The sequence below is a fragment of the Macaca nemestrina genome, chromosome 14 (assembly GCF_043159975.1).
Source record: "Macaca nemestrina isolate mMacNem1 chromosome 14, mMacNem.hap1, whole genome shotgun sequence".
Classification (NCBI taxonomy): domain Eukaryota; kingdom Metazoa; phylum Chordata; class Mammalia; order Primates; family Cercopithecidae; genus Macaca; species Macaca nemestrina.
The window spans coordinates 68,632,853-68,656,666 of record NC_092138.1 but is presented as its reverse complement, the minus strand read 5'-3'; the positions used below and the strand labels follow the sequence as shown (position 1 = coordinate 68,656,666).

General features: G+C 46.8%; 2 protein-coding genes across 4 annotated transcripts in view; one reads left to right on the top strand and one right to left on the bottom strand.

Annotated features, from left to right (window-relative positions):
• LOC105477197 (tripartite motif containing 14) overlaps nucleotides 1-16,728 on the top strand; it is a 57,076-nt gene extending 40,348 nt beyond the window's left edge. The window contains exon 7 of one of the 2 annotated variants that reach the window (XM_011733594.2): nucleotides 16,580-16,728. The gene's annotated coding sequence lies outside the window, so the exon portion shown is untranslated. Of the gene's footprint in view, nucleotides 1-238; nucleotides 347-16,579 lie in introns of those variants that run through there. The other variant, XM_011733593.2, reaches the window with a different exon arrangement.
• LOC105477199 (N-acetylneuraminate synthase) overlaps nucleotides 1-23,814 on the bottom strand; it is a 40,567-nt gene that overhangs the window by 4,429 nt on the left and 12,324 nt on the right. Inside the window, exons 1-4 of one of the 2 annotated variants that reach the window (XM_011733596.2) lie at nucleotides 20,842-21,049; nucleotides 16,736-16,951; nucleotides 1,606-1,705; nucleotides 276-430 (exon numbers count right to left, since the gene is read on the bottom strand). In XM_011733596.2, coding sequence (XP_011731898.1) covers nucleotides 276-430; nucleotides 1,606-1,705; nucleotides 16,736-16,951; nucleotides 20,842-20,973 — 603 coding nt within the window. In that variant the 5' untranslated portion in view covers nucleotides 20,974-21,049. Of the gene's footprint in view, nucleotides 1-275; nucleotides 431-1,605; nucleotides 1,706-16,735; nucleotides 16,952-20,841; nucleotides 21,050-23,814 lie in introns of those variants that run through there. The other variant, XM_011733597.2, reaches the window with a different exon arrangement.

The window sequence follows — 23,814 nt, the reverse complement described above, 5'->3', positions numbered from 1 at the left end:
CCTCAGGTGATCTGCCCACCTCAACCTCCCAAAGTGCTGGGATTACAGGCATGAGCCACCGCACCTGGCCAAGAAAATTTCATTTATAGTCACACTCTTTAGAATGTATGTGCTTCCTCAACTGTTTAGCTCAAATTTGATTTAGTAACAGCAAGACTGTCAAAGGATGTTCAAATTATAAAGTATGCCATGGTTTGTTAGAATTTTGGTTATAAAAAAGACTACGTCTTCCCCATAGTAAATGGCCGGAGAAGGGAACCCCCCCTCCTGCTCACCGAGATGACCCGCAGGTTGACGTCCTCAGGCTGGAGTGGGTATGCGCTGGTACACTGCAAGAAGCAGAAGTTGGGGTTGAGGGGCTTCACAATCTGATAGACTTGCTTCATGGTGTCCATCGACTGCATCCCGCTGGAGATCACCATTGGGCGACCTGAGTAATCCAGCACCAATACCATCAGCACTTTCTCTTTAGAGGTTCTGACTCTCCCCAACACATCCCAACTGCTGGTCTCATCATTCAACTGAACTCCACAGACATCTCAAAACACTGTGCCAGCCACTGTGGGGGAATAGAGAGGAGCTTGTTGGGTTCCTGCCCTCAGCCACAGGGAAGGTGGGCTCCCCTCTGCCCCCCGACAGTGTTCTTGAGCAAAACGAACTGAATTAAAGAGGCAGAGGAATTTCACACTTTCAAGAGGAAAATGAGTGTCTCATCTGATTAACAGGTTGTATACCATGGCAGTACAGTACAATGAGTGCTGATTCAAGAGTGTGAGTGAGTGTGAGGTGCAGAGCTGCCACTTGTAGCTGTGCCTGGGCAAAGCACTGTCTGTCTGTGAGTCTCAAAAGCCTCCCCTATGAAATAAGTATCAAGCATCATAATCAGACCTGTTTCAGTCCTAGGGGTGTTATGATGATAAAATGACATTGTTCATGTTGTAAAACGACTTTACATGATCATTGCCCACTGCAGTCTCAAACTCAAGCAATCCTCCTACCTCTGCCTCCAGAGTAGCTGGGGCCACAGGTATGCATCACCATACTAGGTTTTATGTATACTGTCATATCCTTCTTACACATTTTCATTAAAAAATTTTCTAGGACAGGTGCAGTGGCTCACACTTATAATCCCAACTCTTTGGGAGGCCAAAGTAGGAGGATCATTTGAATCCAGGAGCTCAAGACCAACCTGGGCAACATAGACAGACCTTGTCTCTATAAAAAAATAATAATAATAAATAAATTCTTAAAAAATTTTTTAAATGTCTTATAAAAACTGTCATATTCTTAATTTATTTTCTTTCAACTTAGCATACAAAAAGTGAAAGTACAGGCTGATTGAAAAGAGGTTTCTGGCAGGGCACTGTGGCTCATGCCTGTAATCCTCACACTTTGGGAGGCCACGATGGGAGGATTGCTTCAGGCCAGGAGTTCAAGACCAACCTGGCCAACATAGCGAGACCCTGTCTCTTATTTTAAAAAAATGAAAAGAGGCTCCTAAAATTTGTCTTCATGAAATCTGCCTCAAAGTGGGCCACCATGAGGGGAGTAAACATATGAAGGTTTGGACTCCCTTGGATTTTATGTCAAAAATTAGACACTTACCTTTTTTGGCTGTCTTTTCCAGATAAGGAAAATTATTAGTGTCTCCAGATCCAACTTTGAAAAATGGAACATTCAGTTCATGCAGGAATTCGACTGCCATCTACAAAAATCAAAGAGGGAGCTCCTTTTCACCATTGTTCAAAAACACTGTTGTCATGACAGGCGAGGAATAACATACAAATAGAAAAACTCCTCTTATGCAGCAGAGGGACTCTCAACAACTTGAAAGCGGGCAAAGATTTGTTCTCAGTCATTTCATTCAAATGCAAACATTCATTCTCATCCACCCATCCATTAGTCCAACAAACAACATTTGGTGCTGGTCTTTGCTGGTGACAAGAATCTGGAAAAGGGCCGAGTGCAGTGGCTCACGCCTGTAATTCCAGCACTTTGGGAGGTAGAGGCAGATGGATCATCTGAGGTCAGCAGTTTGAGACTAGCCTGACCAACATGGTGAAACCCCGTCTCTACTAAAAATACAAAAATTAGCCGGGTGTGGTGGCACATGCCTGTAATCCCAGCTACTTGGGAGGCTGAGGCAGGAGAATGGCTTGAACCTGGGAGGCAGAGGTTGCAGTGAGCTGAGATCGTGTCACTGCACTCCAGCCTGGGCAACAGAGCGAGACTCCTTCTCAAAAAAAAAAAAAAAATGTGGAAAAGAATCTTTCACCTGGCCAAACCCTACCTGCCCCAGGGGCCCAAGGGCAAATGAACAAATAAGAAACAGTCATGACCTAATCCTGACCCAGAAAACCAGGCAGGGAAAACGTGAATAGCCTCAAAGGCTTTCCCCTCTACTCGGCCAAACGTGGGAAAAGGGGCTATTTCAATCCTTGGCGAAAGGGGGAAAATGGAGCATTTTTTCACCCAGCCTTTAGACAAGGATCCATGGCTGGCAGGGCCCATTCAGCCCGAGCCCTTTCAGGCCTCAAAGCACGCTGCCCACAGAAAAGTGAACCTCAGTCACGTTTTCAGATATAACGTCACTGCCTGAAGTTACCTATTTAGGGCTCTTCAACATCCTTCTCTAGTATTCATCAACAAGACTCAGGAAACTGGTAAATGTCAGCAAATGCTTGCTGAAGGAATCAGTGGATCATAAGTTATAAGAGTAAAATCTCAGTTTGCTGTCAAATTATAAGAACTCAAAAACCTTTTATTATTTCTTTCCAGCTTCAATAAGGTATAATTGATATACTAAAAGCTGCACATAATGTATGCAATTTGGTGAGTTTGGACTTAAGTATACACTACTGCTACCATCACCACAGAGTAATAAACATACGCATCACCTTCAAAAGTTTTCTTGAGTCCTTCTGTTTTGAATTGAAGTTGGAAATCAAAAGTCGAAAAAATCAGTGTCTCTGAATGGTTCCAAATATCTTAGTTCTAAAATGATGCCTGTGACTCAGAAATAAATTAGGGCTTAATGACTTTCTCACACTTGATCACGTGCACACAAATCTTTCCCTCTCCCAGGGATGTTGCTAAAATGAAATGCAAACTCTGATTGGTCTAGGACCGACCAACCGACCTACCTCCCCTTCCTCCCTCCTTTCCTCCCTTCTTTCCTTCCTCCCTCCCTCCCTTTCCTCCCTTCCTTCACTGTTCTTACTACTCTTCCTCTCTGCTTTATTTTTAACTCTTCTCCTTTCCCCTTCCATCTTTTTCTTTTCTTTTCTGGTAGAGACAGGGTCTTGCTATGTTGCCCAAACTGGTCTCAAACTCCTGGGGTCAAGCAATCCTCCTGCCTTAGTCTCCCAAGTAGCTGGGACCGCAGGCATGTGCCACCACATGTGGCTAATTTTTTTTTTTTAATTCGCTGTAGAGATGGGGTCTTGCTATGTTGCCAGGCTGTTCTCAAACTCCTGGCCTCAAGCAGTTGTCCCACACTGGCCTCCCACAGCGCTGGGATTATAAGCTTCAGCCACCATGCCCAGTACCTTCCATACCTTTCTACCTCACTCTTTCCTGTTTGTGTTTCCTAACACTGCTAACTAGCCCTAAGACAGAACTGAAAAAACATCAGTTTTAAATATATTTTTTGAATAAAGTCTCATTTTCCTACCCTTCTCACTCCATTTGGCAGATGAAGAGATTGCTTTCTGTTTAAAGAAGGAATCTTCCACTGAGTTTTCTTTTGTATAATGTTCACCTTGTGGGAGTGTGGTGTGGCCCTCCAGGGCATAAACAGATGCAGGAACCCCCTCAAGAGAGGGGCAGAGCGATCAGGGGCAAGGAGAGGGGACAAGTGCAGGAAAAAAAAAACTTTGCAGAAGCTTACTACAGAGGCTGTAAAATCTGCATGGAATTCTATAATTTTCAGGTAAGGAAAAAGGCCAATTCCTGCTGGAAAGGGAAGGGGCGCCTCATTTTGCCACCTCTTGGGAAGCCAGCGCCACCCAGTGGCCATTTAGAAAACTGCCACTCAGAGCCATCCTGCAAAGGGAATCTGAGAAATCTGGAAGATTCTTTCAGCCCTAAGACAGTATCGCTGTGCCTAGGGGCTACTACAGGCTCGGTCAGCAACTGGTGACCCCTTTCTCTCCAGGGACTCCTTGACTTCCCCTAGCCTTCCCACCCTGCTATCGGGTTCCCTCTCTATCTGGGGTTCCATGCAGCCCAGCAGCCTCAGCACTCCTCTCTCCCTCCTGCCCCATAGCACAAAGTCTGTGGGAGTCTGAAGGGAGCTCAGCCATGTACAACTCTCCTCTGGCTCCCAGCTGAGTTCAACATGCAGAAATGGGTCCCATGGATCGCCTCATTTGGGAGAAACACTACCCTGCCTTAATGCTTTCTGAGGGTCCCAGTAAATCAACTTAGCTGAGTTCCAAACCCAGTGTTTCCCAAACTTACCCGACTCAGAACTTTTTTAATTCTGGCCAGGCACAGTGGCTCATGCCTGTAATCCCAGCACTGTGGGAGGCCAAGGCAGGAGGATCATTTTAGCCCAGGAGTTTGACACCAGCCTGGGCAACATGGCAAAATCCCGTTTCTACAAAAAATATAAAAATTAGCCAGGCGTGTGGCATGTGCCTGCAGTCCCAGCTACTTGGGAGGCTGAAGTGGGAGGATTGCTTGAACCCAGGAGATCGAGGCTGCACTGAGCTGAGGTCGTGTCACTGCACTCCAGCCTGGGTGACCAAACAAAAAACAAACCAAAAAAACCCTTTATTGATTCTAAATTAATGAATGAGGGTGGACAACACGTGCCCACAGAACCCCCTTTCTGTACTGTGTCCTGTGGGACACTCTGGGAACCACTGATCTGAGTCAGGGGTAAGGAAAGAGAGGAGTAGAGCTGAGATTTTTCTAAAGTCCCCCCAATTTCCCCTCAGTTTTTGGACCCTGCAGGATAAAAAAGAAGCCCAGGCAAGGCACAGTAGCTCATGCCTGTAATCCCAGCACTTTGGGAGGCCGTGGCGGGCAGATCACGAGGTCAGGAGTTTGAGACCAGCCTGGCCAACATGATGAAACCCCGCTTCTACTAAAAATACAAAAATTAGGCCGGCGTGATGGCATGTGTCTGTAATCCCAGCTACTCAGGAGGCTAAGGCAGGACAATTGCTTGAACCTGGGAGGTGGAGGCTGCAGTGAGCCAAGATCACACCATTGCAGTCCAGCCTGGGTGACAGAGTAAGACTCCGTCTTAAAAAAAAAAAAAAAAAAAGCCCACGGTGATGAGCTGGGGAGAACAGGGAGTCAGGGGAAGGGTGTAGCCACAAATAGGCTGGGCTGGCCTCAGGGCAGCGGCCTGTCAGAGGGCACCGTGCCTGGGACACAGGCAGGTGCTGGAGGGAAGGGCGGCTCTGCTGGGATGGCCACTGTGTGTGAGGGGAGCATGTCCCTCAGGAGTCACCTCTTTGGTCATGACTTCCATTTGCCTTCTCAAAAGAACTTTCCTTTTAGACTAAAGACGTTCTGCTGTTTCACCTGAGTTCCACAGGCTTGGTGCAACTTTCAACCAGAAGCCCTGACAGTTTTCTTGGCCTTAATAAAATTCTGCCACACCTTAACCTTTCCTCAGCACACAGAGAACGCCCTAGAACAGCATACAGTGTGGAGAAAATATGCACTCAATAAATGCCTGTTTCTATGAGGAAGTTAGGGTAGGTAAACACTGGGAGCCACTTGCTACGTAAATGCAGAACAAGGAACCATTCTACCTCCAACAGTTTGACAGACGGCAAGGTAAATTAACTCTTGTAAAGGCTCTTAAAGAACGCACTTTCCTGTGGGGCACGGTGGCTCACGCCTATAATCCCAGCACTTTGGGAGGCTGAGGTGGGTGGATCATGAGGTCAGGAGTTCAAGACCACCCTGGCCAACATGGTGAAACTCCATCTCTACTAAAAATACAAAAATTAGCTGGGAGTGGTGGCGGGCGCCTGTAGTCCCAGCTACTCAGGAGGCTGAGGCAGAGAACTGCTTGAACCCAGGAAGCGGAGGTTACAGTGAGCAGAGATTATGCCACTGCACTCCAGCTTGGGCGACAGAGCGAGACTCCGTCTCAAAAAAAAAAAAAACAAAAAAAAAAACGCACTTTCCCCTCACTGCCTGTGCCCTAGGTCAGGCAGGGGACTAGCTGGGGACAAATGGCATTTCTCATCCAGAGAAACCTACCTGCTCAAATAGACTGAAGCAGAAAAACTCCAAAGGGTTCTAAGCAACAGAACAGCCATCGCTGGGTGAGTGCAGACCTGGCCCTGTGCTGACACCCCACGGGCTTAACTCCCTGAATCCTGCAGATAGCCCCAGATAGCCCCAGGAGCATCTTAACAATCCTGTTTTTACAGATGGGGGGCCACTGTGGCTCCAAGGTTACATGAGGAGCCCAAGCCACACAAAGTGTGAGCACCAGGAGCTGAGCTCAGAGAGCCTGGCTCTAAAACACACATCCCAGACACCAAGCAAATGGGCTGCCTGGGGAGCAGAGGGAAGGAAAACCAAGAGGGAAGCCCCGCTACAAACACCAGACTGACTCCTCCCTATCACCCAACCACTCCAGGTTCTCAACTGATGCCACCTGCAGGGCACGGCCTAAATAAGTGACTCCGCCTCGGCAGCCTCACAGAGCAAGGAGGCACCTTTCCCCTAGGTCGGATCCAGGAGCTCAGGGAGCTTGCGTTTCCAGGAAACGTGGACAGAAGCCGAAAAGTCCCCATTCCAGGTGCCAGTCACCTTGATGACATCTTCCCTGGTTCTGTGCGGACTCAGGACATCAGAATAGGGAGAGTCGCTGGATGGCAGCTGGGTCACACACAGAAAAGGAAATGGAGGCCCAGGCAGGGAAGGGGCTCACCAAGGTCACACTGAGAGTTAAGGGCAAAGTCAGGGCAAGCACCCAGATGTCCCAGCCTCCAGGTACCCAGATGTCCCAGCCCTTAGCCCGGGTTGCTTTCCTTAATTGTGACTAACACTCAATACTGATTGTGTACTATGCTTTATATTAACCATCACATTTAATCTTCACTTTCCCTCCCAGATGGGTTCTGCTACAAAGCCCGCTTTACAACTGAAGAAAACAGGCACAAAGAGGTTAAATAACCTCCACATGGATATACCAGAAATGATAGGCAGAGCCATATTCAAACTTAAAAATCTGACCCTAGAGTCCATTCACTTGGCCACAGGGCCATATAGCCCACATATGGGCCACATAGCAGAGGTGTGTACCATAGAGCTGGGGTGTGCATCATACAGTCAGGGGTATGTACCATACAGCTGAGGTGTGTACCATATAGCCGTGCCATCATCATAGAGCCAGGGTACACACCACACACCTGGGGTATGTGTAAACAGCATTCAGCATGGGATCCCAAATGTTTTCATCTTTAGATTCTTAAAAATTACTGAGGAGGCCAGAAGCAGTGGCTTACACCTGTAATCCTAGCACTTTGGGAGGCCGAGGTAGGAGACTGTTTGAGGCCTGGAGTTTAAGACCAGCCTGGGCAACATAGGGAGACCCTGTCTCTACAAAAAATGTAGAAATCAGCTGGTCATGGTAGTGTGGACCTGTAGTCCCAGCTACTAAGGAGACTGAGGTGGGAGGATCGCTTGAGCCTGGGCCGTCTAGACTGCAGTGAGCCATGAGTTATGACTGTGCCACTACTCTCCAGCCTGGGCAACAGAGCAAGACTCTGTCTCAAAAAATGAAAAAAAGTTACTAAAGAGTCTACAGATCTTTTTTTTCTTTTTGATGTGGGTTTACTTATTCATATTTACTGAATTAAAAATTAAAAAAATTAAAATTGTGGCTCATGCCTGAAATCCCAGTACTTTGGGAGGACAAGGTGGGTGGATCACCTGAGGTCGGGAGTTTGAAACCAGCCTGACCAAATGGTAAAACCCCATCTCTACTAAAAATACAAAAATTAGTTGGGTGTGGTGGCGGGCACCTATAATCCCAGCTACTCAGGAGGCTGAGGCACAAGAATCTCTTAAACCCAGGAGGCAGAAGTTGCAGTGAGCCAAGATCGTGCCATTGCGCTCCAGCCTGGCCAACAGAGTGAAATAAATAAAATAAACATTTTAAATTAAAGCTGGGCATGGTGGCTCACACCTGCAATCCCAGCACTTCGGGAGGCCGAGGCAGGCAGATCACCTGAGGTCAGGAGTTCAAGACCAGCCTGGTCAACATGGTGAAACCCTGTCTCTACTAAAAATGCAAAAATTAGCTGGGCATGGTGGCACATGCCTGAAGTCCCAGCAACTTGGGAGGCTGAAGCAGGAGAACTGCTTGAGCCTGGGAGGCAAAGGTTACAGTGAGCCACAATTGTGCCACTGCACTCCAGCCTGGGTGACAGCAAGACTCCATCTCAAAAAATAAAATAAAATAAAATAAAATTGCGGAATCTTTTCTTAATTTTAAACACTGAATTTTGAGATAATGGTAGATTCACTTGCAGCTGTAAGAAAGAATACAGAGAGATCCTATATACTCTTCCCCCAATGGTAATGTCTTGCAAAACTATAGTATAATATCATGACTGGGTGAATGACGTTGACAAAGTCCACCAATCTTATTCAGATTTCACCATTTCTACATGTATTCATTTATGTATGCCTATATTTAATTCTATGCAATTTTACCCCATGCACAGACTCATGTGACCACTGCCACGGTCACCATACAGAAGGTACCATGATGCCACTGCTACAAGGATCCTTCACGTCACCCCTTTATAACCACATCCCCTTCCCCATCTGTTCTCCATTCTCATAATTCTGTTATTTCCAGAATGTTATGGAAGCAGAATCGTACAGTATGCACCCTTCTGTGTATGCTGCTTTCTCACTCAGCATCATATCCTTGAGATGCATCCAGGCTGCTGCACGCATCAATAGTTCATTCCTGGCTGGGCATGGTGGCTCACGCCTGTAATCCCAGCACTTTGGGAGGCCGATGTGGGTCAGGAGTTTGAGACCAGCCTGGCCAAGATGGTGAAACTCCATCTCTACAAAAAATACAAAAATTAGCTGGGCGCAGTGGTGTGTGCCTGTAATCCCTGCTACTCAGGAGGCTGAGGAAGGACAATCGCTTGAATCTGGGCAGCGGAGGTTGCAGTGAGCCGAGATTGTGCCACTGCACTCCAGCCTGGGCGATAGAGTGAGACTCTGTCTCAAAAAAAAAGAAAAAATAGTTCATTCCTTTTGATTGCTGAGTAATACTCTATGGTACGCATGTACTACAGTTTGTTTCACCATTCGCCCGCTGAAGAACATTTTGCTTGTTCTAGTTTTGAGCTACTAAGAATAAAAGTTGTAATGACACTCACATACAGGTTTTTGTATGAATGTTAAGTTTTCATTTCATTTCTTTTTTTTTTTTTTTTTTTTTAGACGGAGTCTTGCTCTGTCGCCCAGGCTGGAGTGCAGTGGCCGGATCTCAGCTCACCACAAGCTCCGCCTCCCGGGTTCAGGCCATTCTCCTGCCTCAGCCTCCCGACTAACTGGGACTACAGGCGCCCGCCACCTTGCCTGGCTAGTTTTTTGTATTTTTTAGTAGAGACGGGGTTTCACCAGGTTAGCCAGGATGGTCTCGATCTCCTGACCTTGTGATCCGCCTGTCTCGGCCTCCCAAAGTGCTGGGATTACAGGCTTGAGCCACCGCGCCCGGCCAAAGTTTTCATTTCTTTAGGGATAAATTACCAAATGACAACTGGTGGATCATATGATAAACACATTATCTAGCTTTATAAGAAACTCCCAGTCTAAGTGGCTGAATTGTACAGTACATGAATTATGTCCCAATAAAGCTGTTTAAAAAAGAAGGAATGAAACTGCCGTACTGTTTTCTAGAGTGACTGGATCATTCTACATTCCCATCAGCAATATATGAATGACCTATTTTCTTTGTATCCTTGACACCATGTGGTGTTATCACTTTTTTTTTTTAAACACAGGATCTTACTCTGTTGCCAAGGCTGGAGTCTGGAGTTCAGTGGTGCAATCATGGCTCACCACAGCCTCAAGCTCCTGGGTTCAAGGAAGCCTCCTGCCTCCCTGCCTCAGCCTCCCAAGTAGCTGAGGCTACAGGCACACACCACAATGCCTGGCTTTTATTTATTTATTTTTTTAAACAGATCGGGTCTTGCTATTGTTGCCCAGGCTGGTCTTGAACTCCTGGCCTCAAGCGATCCTGACCTTGTGATCCGCCCGTCTCGGCCTCCCAAAGTGCTGGGATTACAGGCTTGAGCCACCGCGCCCGGCCAAAGTTTTCATTTCTGATCCTCCTAACTCAGCTTCCCAAAGTACTGGGATTTCAGGAGTGAGCCACTGCATCCAGCCAACCACTTTTTACTTTAACCATACTGATAGCTGTGCAGTGATATCACATTGTGGTTTAAAACTGAGAAATAAAGAAAAAAAAAAAAAGCTAAAATTGGCTGGGCAAAGTGACTGACATCTGTAATCCTAGCATTTTGGGAGGCCAAGGCAGGCAGATCACTTGAGGTCAGGAGTTCAAGACTAGCCTGGCCAACAAGGTGACACTCCATCTCTACCAAAAGATACAAAAAAAAAAAAAATTAGCTGGGCATGGTGTTGTGCACCTGTAATCCCAGCTACTCGGGAGGCTGAGGCATGAGAATCGCTTGAACCTGGGAGTTGGAGGTTGCATTGAGCTGAGATTACACCACTGCACTCTAGTCTGGGTGACATAGTGTAACCCTGTCTCAAAAATAAAAATAAATGAGAAATTTTTAAACCACATAAATAGACAAACACAGAAGAAAAAATAGATAATTTGGACATCATCAAAATTAAAGATGTTTGTAATTCAGAGGACACTATCAAGAAAGTGAAAAAGGGCCAGGCATGGTGGCTCATGCCTGTAATCCCAGCACTTTGGGAGGCCAAGGTAGGCTGTTCGCTTGAGCTCAGGAGTTTGAGACCAGCCTGGGTAACATAGTGAGACCTTGTCTTACAAAAATTAGCTGAGTCTGTTGTCACATGCCTATAGTCCTGGCTACTTAGGAGGCTGAGGTGGGAAGATTGCTTGAGCTCAGGAGGCCAGGGTTGCAGTAAGCCGATATTGCACCACTCTGCACTCCAGCCTGGGCAACAGAGCAAGACCCCGTCTCAAAAAAAAAAAAAAAGGAAAGAAAGAAAAGAAAGTGGAAAAGACAACCCAAAGACTAAAGCTTTTTACAATCATTTATCTGATAAAGGACTTGAGGACTTGTACTTAAAATATATAAAGACAATTCACTGGAAGGATATACATGAAAAAATAATTAAATTTCAAAAGAATATATAAAGAAAAATAATCCAATTTTTAAAACTGACAAAGGATCTGAATAAACATTCTTCCAAAGAAGATACGCAGATGACCAACAGGCATATGAAAAGATGCATCAGAGAAATGCAAATCACAACCACAATGAGACACCATGTCACATCCACTAGGATGGCTAGTATCAGGAGGTAATAACAAATGATAAGGATGTGAAGCAACTGGCACCATCAAACCCTGCTGTTGGGAATGGTGCAGCCGCTTTGGCAAACAGTCTGGCAGTTCCTCAAAAAAGTTAAACAGAGTTACCAGGTAACCCAGCAATTCCACTCATATGTATAATACCCAAGAGAAATGAAAACATGTCCATATAAAACCTGTACATAAAAGCTCATAGCAGCATCATTCTTAATAGCCAAAGATAATAGCCAAAGAGTAGAAACAACCCAAGTGTCCACCAACTGACAAAAGGGTAAATAAAATGTGGTATAGCCGTAAAACTGAATTATGAGTTAGCCAAAAAAAAGAAACAAAGTACTGATATATGCTACAACATAAATGAAAACACAATGTTATATGAAAGTTATATGAAATGTTATATGAGTCAGACTCATATATTGTATGATTCTATTTATATGCAATATCCAGAATAGGCAAATTTATAGAGACAAAAATTTGAGGCCGGACACAGTGGCTCACACCTATAATCCCAGCACTTTTGGAGGCCAAGGCAAGTGGATCACCTGAGGTCAGGAGTTCAAGACCAGCCTGGCCAACATGGTGAAACCCTGTCTCTACTAAAAATACAAAAATTAGCTGGGCAGGGTGGTGCATGCCTGCAATCCCAGTTACTTGGGAGGCTAAGGCAGGAGAATTGCCTGAACCTGAGAGATGGAGATTGCAGTGAGCCAAGATCTCGCCACTGCACTCCAGCCTGGGCAACAGAGCAAGAGACTGTCTCAAAAAAAAAAAACAAAAAAAAACCCCGATAAGTCATTGCCTAGGCCTGGGAGAATTGGGGCAGCTGAGGAGTGCTGCTAATGGGTGGCTTTTCTTTTGGGGGTGATAATGTTCTAACGGTAATTGTGTTAATGGTTGCACAACTCTGTAAATATTACTAAACACCACTGAATTGTGTCCTCAATTGGGTGAATTGGATGGTGTGTCAATAAAACTGTTCTTTAAAAAAAAGAACACGCAACACACCTTCCATTAGGTTAGCCACTGCCAAAGGAATAATGTCATCACACATCACCTAGCCTCTGGAAAACTCTACTATATACTTGTGAGAATGACAATGGAAAGGACAAATAACATTTGAGTATCATTATGGAAATAGTTTTGCCTTTGTGGACCTCCTGAAAGGGCTCATGAATCCCCCAGGGGTTCCCGAACCACACTTTGGAAACCGCCTTCATATGCTTCTCATTACTCTGATTGGTTATTATTGTTTTTAATTGTCATTGCAATGAAATGCCCACATAACATTTCTCCCTACTATGGATTCAACACTAGGTAAGGTCAAGTTTTAGGAAAACTGTGTCCTGGGGGAGGACAAAAAACTAAGGAGGAGGAGGGATGACAAAACTACTAAGCCTAATTATTTTTAACAAAACAGGTTAGGACTTAGTCCTCCAAATGAAAGTGCTTCTCAAAGTGATTACTCTGGGGAAGGCTGTATGCTGTAATTGGACTTAGAGTTTCACCTGGTTGGGGAGGTCTCAGAATCATGGTGGGAGGCAAAAGGTACTTCTTACATGGCAGCAGCAAGAGAAAATGAGAAAGAAGCAAAAGCAGAGACCCCTGATAAAACCATCAGATCTCATGAGACTTATTCACTATCACAAGAATAGCATGGGAAAGACCAGACCCCATGATTCAATTACCTCCCTTTGAGTCCCTCCCACAACACGCGGGAATTCTGGGAGATACAATTCAAGTTGAGATTTCGGTGGAGACACAGCCAAACCGTATCACCCTGTCTCCAGGGGGAAAAAAAAAAAAAAAAAGCAGCTGGACGCGGTGGCTGACACCTGTAATCCTAACACTTTGGGAGGCCAAGGAGGGTGGATCACCTGAGGTCAGGAGTTTGAGACCAGCCTGGCCAACATGGTGAAACCCCCTCTCTACTAAAAATACGAAAAAAAAAAAAAATTAGCGGGGCGTGGTGGTGGGCACCTGTAATCCCATCTACTTGGGAGGCTGAGGCAGAATTGCTTGAACCCAGGAGGCAGAGGTTGCAGTGAGACCTGATTGCACCATTGCACTCCAGCCTGGGCAACAAGAATGAAACTCCGTCTCAAAAAAAAAAAAAAAAGCACCAGGAGTGACTAATACTTTAAAAGAATATTATTTAACCAGAAGCTAAACATTGTGATTAGTCTGTTGAAAAACAATCCTGTTTCTTTAGAGGAGGCCACATACAATCTCAGAAACTCTCCCCAGGCCATGAGTACGCCCAGAAGAATTAATACAACAATGTCCCTTTGGTTCTGTTGTTGATAGACAATAGAAGACCTATTCCTTTCTGAATGGAGACTGCTATGTCACCAGTTCAAACTGAATTTGCGCAAACCCAGGTCTCAGATTTGAAACTGGATGCAGAGTGAGGGCTCTGCCCCAGGCTGCAGGGCAATAATTAATGGAAGATCAGCAATATATCTAAGTAAGTTTTTTATGTAGGTTAAAAAAAAAAAAAAATCTATCCTCTTACTCCCAAGGCAGCTCCTGGGCCCAGAGACTCTCCAGCCAACTTCAGTCTTGAACCGGTACCGAGCGTGGTGCATGCAGAGACTCTGTTGAGCTTTCAGGCATTCACAGTGAGAATCTATGCTCTGGGAAGCCTGGGCTGCCAGTCAGGCAGCAGCAGCTGAGGGACTGTGGAAAGCACACTGCTCTAGGCATCAGATCTGCTGCCTCCCAGCACATTGGAAGGCTGAGGCGGGTGGATAACCTGAGGTCAAAGTTCGAGACCAGCCTGGCCAACATGGTGAAACCCCCATCTCTACTAAAAATACAAAAATTAGCTGAGTATGGTAGCAGGTGCCTGTAATCCCAGCTACTCGGGAGGCGGAGCCATGAGAATCATTTGAACCTGGGAGGCGGAGGTTGCAGTGAGCTGAGATCGTGCCACTCCACTCCAGCCTGGGAGACAGAGTGAGACTTTGTCTCAAAACAAACAAACAACAACAAAAAATAAAACTGGGCTGGGCACAGTAGCTCACACCTGTAATCCCAGCACTTTGGGAGGCTGGGATGGGTGGATTGCCTGAGGTCAGGAGTTTGAGATCAGCCTGGCTAACACAGTGAAACCCCATCTCCACTAAAAATACCAAAAAAAAAAAAAATTAGCCAGGTGTGGTGGTGCATGCCTACTCAGGAGGTTGAGACAGGAGAATCACTTCAACCTGGTAGGCGGAGGTCGCAGTGAGCCGAGATCACGCCATTGCACTCCAGTCTGGGTGACAGACCGAGACTCATCTCAAAAAAAATTAAATTAAATTAAACTGAGGAAACTTTTCTTTTTTTAATTTTAAACTTTTGATTTTGAGATAATGGTAGATTCACGTGCAGCTGTAAGAAAGAACACAGAGAAATCCTATATACTCTTCCCCCAGTTTTTTTGAGACTGTCTCAAAAAAAAAAAACTGAAATAACTTCCATGTCCAAAAGTAGAGGAATGATTAGGTACAGTATAGTACATGCAGCAAAAGAAGTATTACGTTGCTATTAAAATATTTAAGCATAAGGTGGGGTAAAAGTTCGTGCTATAATGTTAACTGAAACAAGCAGGCACAGAACTCAATGTTCACTAAATAGTACCAGCAGGCAACAAAACAAGCATATAAAAAGGCTTCAGGAGGAAATATGTAAAAAGAACTGCTACAGAGGGATTATGGGTCAGTTTTTTCCCCTTTTTCTTGTTTTCGAAACTTTCTGTAATATTATTTTTACAACTAAAATTTTTTTACATTTAAAAGAACACATGAAGGAATTCTAAGGAGGCAGGTCACAGAGCAGACGGGACCCGAGACCTGGCACCAGCTTGGTTTTGGCCAAGCCAAAAACCACCGGTGACCATCCTATAAGCCATTCCCTTCTGGACAGTGCCAGTGTCCCCCCTCTCAAGTCAGTCAATGCTAGTCAGCAAGGGGCAGACTCCAGAATTGTGGTTTCCTTGCTCTATTTTTTTTTTTTTTTAAGAGACAGGATCTTGCTCTATCATCCAGGTTGGCGTGCAGTGGCCCAATCGTGGCTCACTGCAGTCTCAAATACATGGGATCAAGCAATACTCAGCCTCCCAGACTACAGGTGTACGGCCACCGCGCCTGGCTAATTTTTGTATTTTTTGTAGAGATAGGGTCTCCCTATGTTGCCCACGCTGGTCTTGAGCTCCTGGCCTCAAGCAATCCTTCCAGCTCAGCCTCCCAAAGCTCTGGGATTATAGGTGTCAGCCACCGCACCCAGCCCCTGGTTTCCAGACCATTTTCTACTGGGAGAAACCTGGCCCAGCGGGGGTGTCCCTACAGCTTGGAGGGACTCTGGGATCTCAGTGTGGCTGACCTCTACTTCCAGAGACAACTTGTTATTGTTGTTATTATTTATTTATTTATTTATTTAGAGACAGAGTCTTGCTCTGTCACCAGGCTGGAGTGCAGTGGTGTGATCTCGGCTCACTGAAACCTTCACCTCCCAGGTTCAAGCAATTCTCCTGCCTCAGCCTCCCAAGTAGCTGGGACTACAGACGTGCGCCACCACACCCTGCTAATTTTTTGTATTTTAGTAGAGAAAGGGTTTCACCATGTTGGCCAGGATGGTCTCGATCTCTTGACCTCGTGACCTGCCCACCTCGGCCTCCCAAAGTGCTGGGATTACAGGTGTGAGACACCACGCCTGGCTTTTTTTTTTTTTTTTTAATTTGAAATGGAGTCTTGCTCTCTTGCCCAGGCTGGAGCGCAGTGGCGTGATCTCGGCTCACTGCACCCTTCACCTCCCAGGTTCAAGTGATTCTCCTGCCTCAGCCTCCCAAGTAACTGGGAGGCACGCACCACCATGCCCAGCTAATTTTTGTATTTTTAGTAGAGACGGGGTTTCACCATGTTGGCCAGGCTGGTCTCGAACTCCTGACCTCAGATGAGCCATCCCCCTCGGTCTCCCAAAGTGCTGGGATTACAGGCGTGAGTCACTGCGCCTGGCCAGAGACAACTTGTTTTTAAAACAATGGCATCCTTCCCACAGATTCTCACTGGGCTTTGGCGCCTGCTAGCCTCTCCAATAGTTGGGAACAGAAAAGATGAGCAAGGGCTGGAGCTGGCCCTAAGCCGGAAGTCACCAGGCTGCCTGCTGACACTTGGTCTGCTAAAGTGACAAATGACAGAGCAACAGAGGACTCACCTCATCCATGCCAGAGGCAGTGAAGAAGATCCCAACCTCCTCAGCGTACCTCTGCAGCTCCCTGTACTGGTCATGGTTGAACTCCAGATGTCGTTTGTGCTCGCCATACGTCTTCCCCCAGGAATGCTTTGAGGTGTATGGCCTCTCCAAGGCTTTCCGATTAAACTTGAATTCTAGCTCACTCTTCTGGAACTTGGCACAATCAGCCCCACACTCCTACAACACACATTAGGACACCTTTCAGTGACTGTCGCAGATTCTCAAAAAAAGAAAAAAATTCTGGGGCAACTGCTATGACATCACCATCTTTATTTATTTATTTATTTATTTAGAGACAGAGTATCACTCTTTCACCCAGGCTGGAGTGCAGAAGGCGTGATCTCCGCTCACTACAACCAGTGCCTCCCGGGTTCAAGCCATTCTCCTGCCTTAGTCTCCCAAGTAGCTAGGATTACAGGTGCCCACCATGATGCCCGGCTAATTTTTGTTGTTTTTAGTAGAGACAGCGTTTTGCCACGTTGGCCAGGCTGGTCTTGAACTCCTGACCTCAGGTGATCCACCTGCCTTGGCCTCCCAAAGTGCTGGGATTACAGATGTGAGCCACCATGCCCAGCCTACATCACCATCTTTAAAAACAACATCGATTGACAGAGACTTTAAGGACCTCCAAGGAAGAGAAACAGAAAAGGCAAGAAAGTCTGAAAGGAAGAAAAGGTTGTTTGGAGATGGGAGACCCCCCCCCCCCGCTATTTTTTTCTCTTAACATGCCAAAAGAAAAAAAATGGGGCTTTTTTCCTTTGTATTGCATTGTAAATATTAAAAATACTGGATCAAAGAATTAAGGAAGATTTAAAGTTATATAACTCAGCAAAGAATAGTAAAATCAGCACTGGATGAGAATTTAGTAAAGAAAGATTCTGGCTTAACTTTTTTTTTTTTTTGACGGAGTTTTCGCTCTTGTTGCCCAGACTGGAGTGCAATGGCGTGATCTCGGCTCAGCACAACTTCTGCCTCCCGGGTTCAAGCCATTTTACTGCCTCAGCCTCCTGAGCAGCTGGGGATTACAGGTATGCACCATAATGCCCGGCTAATTTTGTATTTTTAGTAGAGACAGGGTTTCTCCATGTTGGTCAGGCTGGTCTTGAACTCCCGACCTCAGGTGATCCACCCGCCTCGGCCTCCCAAAGTACTGGGATTACAAGGCGTGAGCCACCGCGCCCGGTGATTCTGTTTTAACTTTGACCCTAACTCTTAGATAAGTCACTTCCCAGCTCTGGACTCAGTTTCTCCATCTATATAAAAACAGTTTGGGCTACCTTCAGGACATGTAAACTGTTCTAATGAGGCCCTCTTAGGGACAAGAAAATCCAGGGACAGTGCCCTGTGCCTCTTTCTCTGATTTCAACAATAGCAACTCTGCTTTTAGCTGCTTTGCACTGGCACTTTTTTCCATGACATTTTCTTTGAACAGGTTACATGTCGAAAAGCAGAAAAACAAAAATGCCCCAGCCCCTAGGTGACTTCTACTGAGCAGAGACAATAATATAAAAGCTGGATTGTTTGACTATAAAAGCTATTAAAAAAAACACACACACACACAAAACACTCAAGAGGTCAGGCATAGTGGCCCATGCCTGTAATCCAAACACTTTATGAGAGGCCAATGTGGGAGGATTGCTTGAACCCAGGACGTCAACACCAGCCTGGGCAACATAGTAAGACCCTGTCTCTGCAAAAAATGTAAAAATTAGCCAGGCGTGGTGGCATATGCCTGTAGTCCCAGCTACTCAGGAGGCTGAGGTAGGAGGATCGCTTCATCCCCAGAGGTTGAAGCAGCAATGAGCTATGATGGTGCCACTGCACTCCAGCCTGAACAACAGAGTGAGACTCTGTCTCAAACAAAAACAACCTACTCAAGAAAAAGAATAATTAAAACCCACTAAAGTCCTATCTCACTGCCATTTCTGTAGACACAGAGGTATTCATGCTATTAAAAACTTCTTGGGTCCAGAAATGTCAGTGCTGAGATCACTATTCTTGCTCTTTGACAAATCATAAGATGGTAAGGTCAGGACTTGATGCTGGAAAGTTCGAAGAACATTAGAACTGAAAGTGACCTTGGGCAACAGAGCTCTCATTGTCTAGATAAAGATCCCAAGGCCCAGACTAACCTGACTAAAGTTGCACAGTGTCTCTAGCAAAGCTGACCAGATCCCTTTCCTAAAGGCTGCAGCCACCTAGATTCCAGCTCAATGGAATTAGAGACAAGGTCTTGCCATGTGGCCCAGGCTGGTCTCGAACTCCTGAGCTCAAGCAGTCTGCCTCCCTCAGCCTCCCAAAGTGATGGGATTACAGGAATCAGCCACTGCACCTGGTCAGTATAGCTTTGTTTCTATGGCTTCAATATCTCCAGATATTCTTCAGTATCTCCAGATATTTTTACAACTTTAGCATTCCAAGAGGAGAAACAGGCTGCTCCTTCAAATTAAGAGTGGGAATTTCCCTCTAGAAAACAATGTTGCATAAGAAAGGCTGGAGCCCTGTGGCTTAGGAGCAAAAACTGAAAAACCCCTTACTGTATTTATCATACTAGCTGTGTGCCCTTGCCTAAGTCACTTATTTTCTCTTAGCCTTTAAAATGAAATCGGCAGCATCATGGCATTGGGTTGTTGTAAAAATTAAATGAGATGGTGCATGTACAGCATTTAGCTTAGTATCTGGTAGAGTAAGCACTCAAAAAATGTTAGCAGTGTTACTTTTGTAAAGTATTTTTATGATTCAGTGGTTAGGTTTCCATAAAATCAGTCCCAAAGGAACAGTAAGGGCCAAGGGTGGTGGCTCACACCTGTAATCCCAGCACTTTGGGAGGCCAAGGCGGGCAGATCGCTTGAGCTCAGGAGTTCGAGACCAGCCTGGGCAACATGGCCAAACCCCATCTCTACAACAAAATTAGGCCAGCATGGTGGTTCATGCCTGTGAGTCCCAGCTACTCGGGAGGCTGAGGTGGGAGAATCACTTAAGCCCGGGAGGCAGAGGTTGCAGGGAGCCGGGATCATGCCACTGCACTCCAGTCTGGGTGATACAGAGAGACCCCCGTCTCAAAAAAGAAAGAAAGAACAATAAGAGAAAACCTGAGTGACAGAGCAAGACCCTATCTCTAAGATAGACGAATAAATAAACATTTAAAGAACCTGTCACAAATGATACAAAATCAGTTGAGCAGCATTGATGAAGGGAAAGGAAAGACGGGGTGAGCTACCTCTAAACCAAAGAATCATAGTGCAGGCCAGGCCTTATGCTGGGGGCTGGGGTCGTAATGAAGAATATGGCAGTCCCAAGAGAAGAGGGAGCACGGAAAGCTATAAACATCGTATCACGAATAGCTCGCATTTACCGACTCCTGTGTGCCAACTGCTGGGCTCAGAGCTCTGAGAATCTCATTTGATCCCCATAACAACTCCATGCGGAAAGAACTGTTATTATCAAGCCCCGCTTTCAAATGGGGAAACGGTTCACGGAGGCTAAGTAACCAGCCCACGTTCACACAGCTAGTGGTGGAGTCGAGATTTGAACTCATAGCCCCGGCTTTTAACCACTTCATATTCCACATACAGGGAATGGCGGGTGAGAAGAGACCACAGCAACTTCCAGGAACTGTCATTCCTGAAAGTAACTCTGTGCCGCTGAAGAATGTCAGAGAAGAATTATGACGGGCTGGAAGGGGCCCAGTAATTAAAATCTTGAAGGCTACGTTAAAGGGTTTCCACTCTACCAGCGGGCGGGAGGGAGCCACAGAAGGTGCCAGGCAGGGGTAATGGTCTGATCAAGTCTGAGTTTTGGAAAGATTATTCTGGAACCAGAACGGGGAGGAAAGAGGTCGGGTTAGGAGGCAGCTGCTGTAGAGCAGAAAGGTCAGGAGGGTGGTGGACGGGGTGAGGAAGAGGGATCCGAAGGATTCCGAAAACGGAACTGGCAGGCGGGAGGAGGCCGGACCAGGGTACCCAGCTGGGGAAGCCGTGTGGCCCTGGCTCCCCGCAGCCCCGCCCCGCCCCGCCCCGCCCGGCGCCCGGCGCCCGGATCCCAGGTACCGGGAGCTCCCGCCTCACCTTGGCCATGCGGATCATGCGCTTGGCCACGTCCAGGTCGCCCTGGTGGTTCTGGCCGATCTCAGCAATAATGAAGCACGGGTGTTGCCCGCCCACCCAGCGCCCGGGACACAGCTCCAGCTCCAGCGGCATTGCGGCGGCTCGGGGTGCGGCGCCTCACTGTCAGTCTGAGTTCGGCCGCCGCCGCCGCCGTCTCTACTCTTCTGTGAGCAGCGCTACAAGACCCACACGCCTGCCCGCCACGTCAGCCCGCGGACGCCGCTCAGCCAATCCCCTAGGCCCCGCCTCGCTCCCGACAGCCAATCAGGGAGGGGGGCGGGGCTCCCGCGGGAAGGGTGGCGGGGCGGGGCGAGGAAGCTCCGCGCCCCTCTCCTGTGCTAGGCTTGAGGCTCGCGGCCCCAGGGCGTGGTCTCGCACCGTCACGGGTTCCGTGTGTGTACCTAGGAGCAAGCATTCCCTGCAGGAGGCGGACGGCTGCCTGCGCAGGGCATAGTCTATGTCCAGCTCTCAGGGGAATGGGGAGAGCGCGCCCTATGGTGTAATGGAAAAACCAGGGTTGCTAGAGTTAGAATCACGGGACTGGATCGAGTCCAGCCTATGCCACTCACCAGCTCCTGCTCATATATACGTTACTCAGTCTTCCTGAGCGTTTTCTTTCTCTCTGAAGCAAAAAAAATGAAATAGAACTGTGAGATGACGTATAGAAACCCCTGATCACAATCCTTGGCTTGTAGTAAGTTTTCAAGAAGTGGCGGAGGTTCCTATTATATGAGAGGCAACAGGTTCGAGAAGTTGCACTGGCTTGTCCAAAGCCATCCAGAAAGGCAGAGCAGAGCTGGGACTAGGACCCGGGCCTCCCAGCCCCGGGCTCTTAAAATTCACTCACCTGGCCCGGCGCAGTGGCTCACGCCTATAATCCCAGCACTTTGGGATGCCAAGGCAGGCAGATCACCTGAGGTCGGGAGTTCGAGACTAGCCTGACCAATATGGAGAAACCCCGTCTCTGCTAAAACTACAAAAAAATTAGCTGGGCGTGGTGGTGCATGCCTGTAATCCCAGCTACTGATGAGACTGAGGCTTGAACCCGGGAGGTGGAGGTTTCAGTGAGCCCAGATCACACCACTGCACTCCAACCTGGTGACACTGCAAGACTCTATCTAAAAAATAAATTAATTAATTAAATAAATAAAATAAAACAAAGAAGATAACAGTTATTTCCCAAAATAAACCTCCTTCTTGCCTGGGGACTAGACTGCCTTTGTAGGACTAACAAATTAGCCACAAGATTAGAAATGTAGGAGTCATGCAGCTGGAGGCTACAAGAATCTGACCCTCCCCAAATTGCTCCTGGGGATAACATCACCATTATAAAACCTAAGATAAGTGCTTGAGATATTTTGCAGACACTGCACTTGATGGATCAGCTGGCACCACCAGACTGATAAACTGGTACATCTGATCTTGTGGCCCCCACCCAGGAACTGACTTGGTGCAAGAAGACAGCTTTGCCTTTCTATGATTTTATCTCCAACACAACCAATCAGCACTCCTGACACACTGGCCTCTCTTAACCCACCAAATTATCCTTAAATACTCTGATCTCCAAGGTGGGGCATGGTGGCTCACACCTGTAATCCCAGCACTTTGGGAGGCTGAGGTGGGTGGATCACCTGAGGTCAGGAGTTCGAGACCAGCCTGGCCAACATGGTAAAACTCTGTCTCTACTAAGAATACAAAATTAGCCAGGTATGGTGGTGCATGCCTATAATCCCAGCTACTTGGGAGGCTGAGGTAGGAGAATCACTTAAACCTGGGAGGCGGAGGTTGCAGTGAGCTGAGATTGTGCTATTGCACTCCAGTCTGGGCAACAAGAGCAAAAACTCCATCTCAAAACAAACAAACAAAAAAACCCCAAAACCTCTGATCCCCGAATGCTAGGGGAAATTTATTTGAGTGATAATAAAACTTGTTTCCTGCACAGCTGGCTCTGCATGAGTTACTCTCTCTATTGCAATTCCCCTATCTTGATAAATCAGCTCTGTGTAGGTAGTGGGCATGGCGAACCAGTTGAGCAGGTAAAAATTTGGGGGCTCATTCAGGATTGCCCTTGTGCTACCTGCCCCTGGTTCTGTACACCCCGTCTGGTGATGGATCCAGAGGCCAGCCCAAGGGTCGCCTAGTTTTGGACTGGGGGCTGACTCTGGCTTCATCTCTATCGGCAGGGCACTACTAGCCCAACGTGTATGGAGTACACTTTGCAATAGAGAAATTGTCCTGGGGAGATGTCCCATAACTAGAGCTCCATGGCGAGGTGTCTGTCTGTAGCTCCACCATGGGGTGCCTGTAACTGTAACCTTATCACAGTGTCTGTTTGTAGCCCCGTCGTGGAGTGTCTGCAGCTGTAGCCATGGGTATCTGATTTGGTGAGTATTCTAGGCGCTGCCAACACCCCTTTCCTTCTCCCAATTGGTTCAGCTTCTTCAGGGGTCTTGGTTGGCTCTCCCTAATTAGTAGGAAGAGTCTTGGTTCTGGACTTCTCTTCAATCAGTAGGATTTCGGGGAGATTTCTCAGAGAATAGGAGGATAGTTTGGAAGGAATACTCTTGGAATTTTTGGTTAGGGATCCTGGTTTGGAAGGCCTTCTGTCTGTCTTGTCTTTGTGTGTGTGTTTGTATATGTGGAGGGGATCTCTGAAGGAATTTCTGATGCAAGTCCAGCAGGCCTAACTCAGAGACCCCTCTGTAAGTATGGTCACAGTCAGTGAGCTCTGAAAAAAAAGCTTAACAGGCCTGACTGTTAAGGGGTAACTGTCTGCTCTTCGCCTTGCCCTGAGACTACTCATTGATGCCATCCCTCCCCACCTTGAATGGATCAAAGATGATAGAGACCAAAGAGAGACAGTTTGAGCCTTGCTAGGTTGATATTGGGTGCCGAATGAGGTGTAGTATCTGTTTTGTTATGTGTATTTTGCTT